This window comes from Triticum aestivum, chromosome 3A, assembly GCF_018294505.1.
Source record: "Triticum aestivum cultivar Chinese Spring chromosome 3A, IWGSC CS RefSeq v2.1, whole genome shotgun sequence".
In the NCBI taxonomy this organism is placed as follows: domain Eukaryota; kingdom Viridiplantae; phylum Streptophyta; class Magnoliopsida; order Poales; family Poaceae; genus Triticum; species Triticum aestivum.
This window is the reverse complement of record NC_057800.1, coordinates 741,498,213-741,505,393: the sequence shown is the minus strand read 5'-3', so window position 1 is coordinate 741,505,393 and position 7,181 is coordinate 741,498,213. Positions and strand designations below refer to the sequence as shown.

General features: G+C 43.0%; 1 protein-coding gene across 1 annotated transcript; it reads left to right on the top strand.

Annotated features, from left to right (window-relative positions):
• Positions 1-5,975: 5,975 nt before the first annotated feature.
• On the top strand, positions 5,976-6,716 carry LOC123059646 (pathogenesis-related protein 1). Its single transcript, XM_044482159.1, has one exon. The coding sequence runs from the start codon at positions 6,001-6,003 to the stop codon at positions 6,496-6,498; it is 498 nt and encodes a 165-aa protein (XP_044338094.1). The 5' UTR covers positions 5,976-6,000; the 3' UTR covers positions 6,499-6,716.
• Positions 6,717-7,181: the final 465 nt, after the last annotated feature.

Genomic DNA, 7,181 nt, shown 5'->3' with positions numbered 1-7,181 from the left:
GTTTTCATATGCCTCACCTCTTGCCATGTTTAACAACATTTAATATTGTTGGGTACATAACCGAGAGAGAACTAAATAAGACATGTGGTGTTTCTTCAATATGCAACTCGTTGCATATTGAGCTCCACTTAACTTGTAGTGTTGTTTGTGCACTTTGTCATGCCATGCCTCATTAAACCGGACATGCATCATACTTGGTTCTGCATCATGCCATGTTTATGTGACGGTTGTTTACCATGTTGCTTGCTTCTTTCCGGGTTGCTTCTCGTTAGCTTTGGCTTCGTTCCGGAGTTGTGAGGATCCGTTCGACTACGTCTATTTGTCTTCTTCATGGACTCGTTCTTCTTCCTTACGGGATCTCAGGCAAGATGACCATACCCTTGAAATCACTTCTATCTTTGCTTGCTAGTTGTTCGCTCTATCGCTATGTCGCACTACCTACCACTTGTTATATCATGCCTCCCATATTGCCATGTCAAGCCTCTAACCCACCTTCCTAGCAAACCGTTGTTTTGGCTATGTTACCGCTTTTTTCTCAGCCCCTCTTATAGCGTTGCTAGTTGCAGGTGAAGATGAAGTTTGTTCCATGTTGGAACATGGATATGTTGGGATATCACAATATCTCTTATTTTTAATTAATGCATCTATATACTTGGTAAAGGGTGGAAGGCTTGGTCTTATGCCTGGTGTTTGGTTCCACTCTTGCCGCCCTAGTTTCCGTCATACCGGTGTTATGTTCCTTGATTTTGTGTTCCTAACGCGGTTGGGTGTTATGGGAACCCACTAGTAGAAAACGGAGCTTTAAAACCGGTTTGTAAGGGCCTTTAGTGCCGGTTATGGAACCGGCACTAAAGTGTGGGCACTAAAGGCCCCCCCTTTAGTACCGGTTCGGCACGAACCGGCGCTAAAGTGCCACCACGTGGCGTGAGCTCACGCCCTGGTATGGGGGACCTTTAGTACCGGTTGGTGTTACCAACCGGTAGTAAAGGTTTTTTTTTTGAATTTTTTTTAAAAAAATTTGGAATTTTTTTTGATTTTTTTGATTTTTAATTTTTCTGAATTATTTGATGATTTAGTCTCTAATCACCTCTCTTAACTGCTCAAGTGTGGATCACTCATTTCAAATCATCTAACTTCCTGACCGGTCACCCATCCCTCTCACTACTCCAGCCCGAGCACGCTTAACTTTCGGGTTCTATTCTCCTTCGTTTCCAAGCCTCCACATGTTGTTTTCCTCACAATAGTAAGATGTTAATCCTATTAACCCTCAGGAGTTTAGCTTGAGCATGAAGTCACACATTTCACCGTTTGAGTTTGAAACTATTATTCTAAAAAAACAGTAATTATTTAGTAACGCTGATATTTCTTGAATAAGTTTGACCATAGTTTGACCATAGTTTGACCAGATTTGACCAAAATTCAAAAAATTGAAATAATTATTTAGTAACACTAATATTCTTGAATAATTATGTAGTAACATTAATACTTCTTGAATAAGTACTTTGACCAGATTTAACCAATTTTTTTAAAAAAACTGAAATTTGACCATATCTTTTTTTCCTTTTGGAATTTGAGGATTCTAAAAAATTCCAAACAGGCCGTAGGCGGTCTCCATCGGATGCGGATTTTCATGCTGAATTTTTTGATATATTATACGTTTTTTCCGACATCGTATGCAAAAGTTATAGCCATTTTACATTTTCCCTACACTTTCTGCAAAACATGTCCAAATTTAGGTTTTCAAATTTTCCTCACAAGTAGATGTAGTAATATAACTACCTCTCGAAGGATTTTATTTTTTGAATTTTTTATCATTTTCTTTTGATTTTTTCAAAACTGAAATGGCGATACAAGGGGGGGGGTAGAGTTTGAAAATTGCCCTATAGTGCCGGTTTGTGTCTTCAACCGGGACTATAGGTTAAGACTCTGTAGTGCCGGTTGGTGACGCAAACCGGTACTATAGGTTAGACCTTTAGTACCGGTTTGTGTCACAAACCGTCACTAAAGGGACTCGTGGGGCCCTGGCCTGACGCCAGCCTGCCACCACCCCTTTAGTACCGGTTCGTGGCACGAACCGGTACTAAAGGTTCATTACGAACCGGCACTAATGCATAGCCATTCGAACCGACACTATTGATCACATTAGTGCCGGGTTTTTTACAAACCGGCACTAATGTGCTTCACGTTTGACCATTTTTCTACTAGTGGCCCCTTGACAGTTTGCTTTGAATAAAACTCCTCCAGCAAGGCCCAACCTTGGTTTTACCATTTGCCTCACCACCACCTATACTTTTCCCTTGGGAGTCGTGCTCCCAAGGGTCATCTTTATTTTTACCCCCCGGGCCAGTGCTTCTCTAAGTGTTGGTCCGAACCGAGCCGTCTGCGGGGCCACCTGGGGGAAACTCGAGGTCTGGTTTTACTCGTAGCTTGTCTTATCCGCTGTTGCCCTGAGAACGAGGTACGTGCGACTCCTATCGGGATTGTCGGCACATCGGGTGGCTTTGCTGGTCTTGTTTTACCATTGTCGAAATGTCTTGTAACCGGGATTCCGAGACTGATCGGGTCTTCCCGGAAGAAGGAATATCCTTCGTTGACCGTGAGAGTTTGTGATGGGCTAAGTTGGGACACCCCTGCAGGGTATAAACTTTCGAGAGCCGTGCCCGTGGTTATGTGGCAGATGGGAATTTGTTAATGTCCGGTTGTAGAGAACTTGACACTTAACGTAATTAAAATGCATCAACCGCGTGTGTAGCCGTGATGGTCTCTTTTCGGCGGAGTCCGGGAAGTGAACACGGTTCTTTTGTTATGCTTGAACGTAAGTAGTTTCAGGATCACTTCTTGATCACTTTTAGCTTCACGACCATTGCGTTGCTTCTCTTCTCGCTCTTATTTGTGTATGTTAGCCACCATATATGCTTAGTGCTTGCTGCAGCTCCACCTCACTACCTTCTCCTACCCATAAGCTTAAATAGTCCTGATCTCCCGGGTGTGAGATTGCTGAGTCCTTGTGACTCACAGATACTTTCAAACAGTTGCAGGTGCCGATGATACCAGTGCAGGTGACGCAACCCAGCTCAAGTGGGAGCCCGTTGAAGATCTTGATCGTTGTTTTGTTTCGTTTCCTGTTGATCAGTAGTGGAGTCTAGTTGGGACGATCGGGGATCTAGCATTTGGGGTTGTCTTCTTTTATTTTGGTTCCATAATCGGACCTTGATTGTATTCTAGATGATGTATGTTTAACTTGTATTTATGTGAAGTGGCGATTGTAAGCCAACTCTTTACCCCTTTCTTATTCAGTACATGGGATTGTGTGAAGATTACCCCTCTTGCGACAAACCTACCATGCGGCTATGCCTCTAAGTTGTACCCCGACACGTGGGAGATATAGCGGCATTGTGGGTGTTACAACGGCACTGTGACACTATAACGAGTCGCGGGATTATGCCGAGTAGGAAGAATGTCATTATAGTACTTTGTGCTGAAGTTTGCCCCTTTCTCGTTGAGGTGTGCCTCGCATATGGATTTTTCGATACAGCATTTTTTTCTTGCTTTTGGCGTCAAAGATTCTTCTGTTCTCTCTCAGTTGAATACATCCAAGTAGCCATCGTCTTTGGCGGGTGTGGAGGTTTTCTAAGTGTTTTCTTTTTGGTTCATGGACGAGTATATGACCTTTGCCAAGTGTGTTTTAGGGATACTCAGCATACACTGGCTTTCACTGAGTATTTTCTTGTTTTCTAAACATTTTTTTAAGACTCAGTATACATTCCTCTTTATCGAGTATCCGTGTTTTGACACTCGGAATATGTGATGTTGTGACATGTGATGCTGGTTGTGACAATACCTATATTTTGTACAAGTTGATGCAGATTCGGGAGTGTTCTTTTAACACTATAAACATTGGCTGCTCGGGAAGCCATGCCAAAGCATCTTACAAACATATCACATGTCTAAGTTATGTACTAGATTCCATGTCAGGTGCTGTTGCCAACCATGGACTTAGTGATGTTAGTATCTCAATGTTATTTTGATCCTTTCAAATTCCCTATGTCTCTCATTTTTATTATCACATATGTTTTTATTGTGATCCTCTTCCTCTATAGAGAAATTGATAAACAATGGATATGTGTTCAAACTTCAAGGCATGTAACGTGACACAATATTTTTATTACTTTTTGCATGGAATAAATATCTGGATATTTTACCTCCTAAAACATATATTATGATGATCTTGCTTTCTAATTTTTGAAGCCAATGATTTTGGGAATCGATTACCATACATTCCTTATGGCATAACTCCATGATTTGCGCCAATTGGCGGAACGGGTCACCTTGTATTACTAAAGATAGGATCACCAATCGTATTTGGCGACCACCACTCTCTTTCTCCCCTGTCTCTTCCACTTGAGCGAAATCGTAAATTAATTCAATTGGATGCATAAATGATGGGTATATTCACTCTAGTACATACTGCTGCTTTAAATAGAGAGCACGATCTTCTACAACACAGGCTGCTCTTGAGAAGCTAAATAGAGGGCAGGATCTACATGACACAGGCTGCTCTTGAGAAGCTAATCCACATCTGCTCGGAAAATCATTGTGTGGCGTATCGTGTGTAATAGGCATTGCCTTGCTTTTGTATGCATCCATGAATCAATGCATTTTCTATAGCAGGGCCTGACGAGACATCCACGGTGACAAAACATGTTGGTTAATTTTTTCAAACCGATGAGGTCCCCACCTATTTTTTACGACCCGGTGAGGTCTCCGCTTATTTTTTTTTTATGACCCAGTGAGGTCTCCGCTTATTGCTTGGCTGCAATTGTTACCTGGATTAAATAAGCCCATAATTCACCACCTAAAACGTCTATTACATCATCTATCTTTCTTATTTTTGACGTCAATGATCTTGGGAATAGATTACCATACATTTCTTCTGGCGTAACTCCGCCGTGAGGTCTCCGCTTATTTTGTACAACCTCACCGGCTTACTGATTGGCTTCAATTCTTACCTGGAATAAATATGTCGATAATTCACCGCCTAAAATGTATGTTGTGATGATCGCCACTTTCTTGTTTTGGAAGTCGATATTCTTGGGAATAGATTACCATACATTTCTTCTGGAGTAACTCCGCCATTTTCGTCAATTGGCACAACAAGTCATCTAGTATCACTAAAGCTAGGATCGCCCCATCATGTTTAGCGACCCCAACTCTGTTTCTCCAGTTTCTCTTCCACTTGAGAGAAATCGTTAACTAATTCAATTGGATGCATACATGATAGGTATATTCAATCTCGTACGTATTGCTGCTTCAAATAGAGGGCACGATTTGCTGCTACACAGGCTGCCTCTTGAGAAGCTAATCCACATCTCCTCGGAATGTCGTTGTGTGTGGCGTATCGTGTGTAATATGCATTGCTTTGCTTTTGTATGCATCCATGAATCGATGCTTTTACTAGTGCAGGGCCTGACGCGGCGTTCACGGCGACATAGCATGTTGGTTACTTTTTTCAAATTAATGAGGTATGCGCTTATTTTTTATGACCCGGTGCGGTCTTGGCTTATTTTTTACAAACCGGTGAGGTCTACGTTTACTGATTGGCTTCAAGTTTTCAACCGGGCAAGTGGATATTCTTTTTTTTTTCCATACCTACCGCCCGCCAGACCAAATTAGCCAACAACAGGTTGGTTACTTTTTTCAAACCGATGAGGCGTCCGCTTATTTTTTTTGTTCGAATTGATGAGGTCTCCGCTTCCTGAGTGGCTTGAATTTTTGGACCAGGCACATGTATGGGAATTTGCCCAGTACGTAAAAGTGGATATTCTTGTTTACCTATTGAAAGGAGAATAATAATGACTCTAAGATTAGGTGTTCAGAGAAGCAACCCATCGAGCTAGGTTGTGCACTAGTATAAATACACAACTCACGCTGACACAGCAAATCTCATCCATCATTACACACACGCACATCTTTCCTCCATTTCCTAAGGCATCATTAGCGATGGAGTACTCGCCAAAGCTAGCGGCGGCACTGCTCTTAGCTCTCGCGTCCGCCATGATCGTCACCGCCCAGAACGGGGCCGATGACATGCTGAACGCCCACAATGAAGTGCGCGCCGCCGTCGGTGTGGGGCCAGTGACGTGGGACCCCATAGTGGCGGCGTACGCGCAGTCGTACGCGGAGAAGCGCCGCGCCGACTGCCAGCTACTACTCTCTCCGGAGGTGCGCCCATACGGAGAGAACCTTTTTCGGGCCGCTGGGGCCGAATGGAATGCGGTGGACGCAGTGATTTATTGGGCGTCCGGGAAGCAGTACTACGACCACGCCACCAACACCTGCTCCGCACCTACGGGTGAGTCGTGCATGGGATACCTACAGTTGGTGTGGAGGGACACCAAGACCATCGGCTGCGGCGCTGTCCTCTGTGACGGCAACGCTGGCGTGTTTGTCATCTGCAGCTACAGCCCGCCCCCCGTGCTCGGGCAGATTCCATACTAGGCTACGTACCAAGTATATATGCATGCGGCTATGCATGCATGCACGTAGCACCATGTTGCTTAAATAAGTAAGGGATACTCCTAGGGCTGGGCACTAATTCTCGGTCGATTGATGTCACCGATATGTGTGTGTGTGTGTGTGTGTGGCCAGAATCCCTCCTCCCTTCACTCCTGTATCGTTCCGGGCTTTGATTGTTATTGTATTTGTCCCGCAAGTTGTGATTGACTTGTATTTGTTTGTATTTGAACTTGTTGTTCCCATTGTATCTTGGCTTTGCTGTGGTTAGCTCTCTAGTTTAGTAGGAACCAGATAAAAGCCAACACAATATCACGTTTATCTTAAGTTGTGTTGCTAGAGAGCAAAACTTACATTTTTCTTATACTTTAGATAATCTGATTTCAGCAATGTATTTTAAAAATGAAATAAGAAAATTTCTTCTAGGGAACAAAGAAAAGTTTTTAGTGGCAGCTTATCGAAGGTTATTTAGCAACAATGCATGAAACTTTTTCACATGACATGCGCTGATTTATGGGCATTAATTTGGATAGCAGAGCAAATAATAATATACTACTTTATTAATAGAGCACAGCTCTTATGACAAGGTCTACTTAATCAAGATGCAAGTTAAAGATCCAAGATTCCAAAATGAGACGGTTACACTATTACAGGTTCTGCTTGGGACA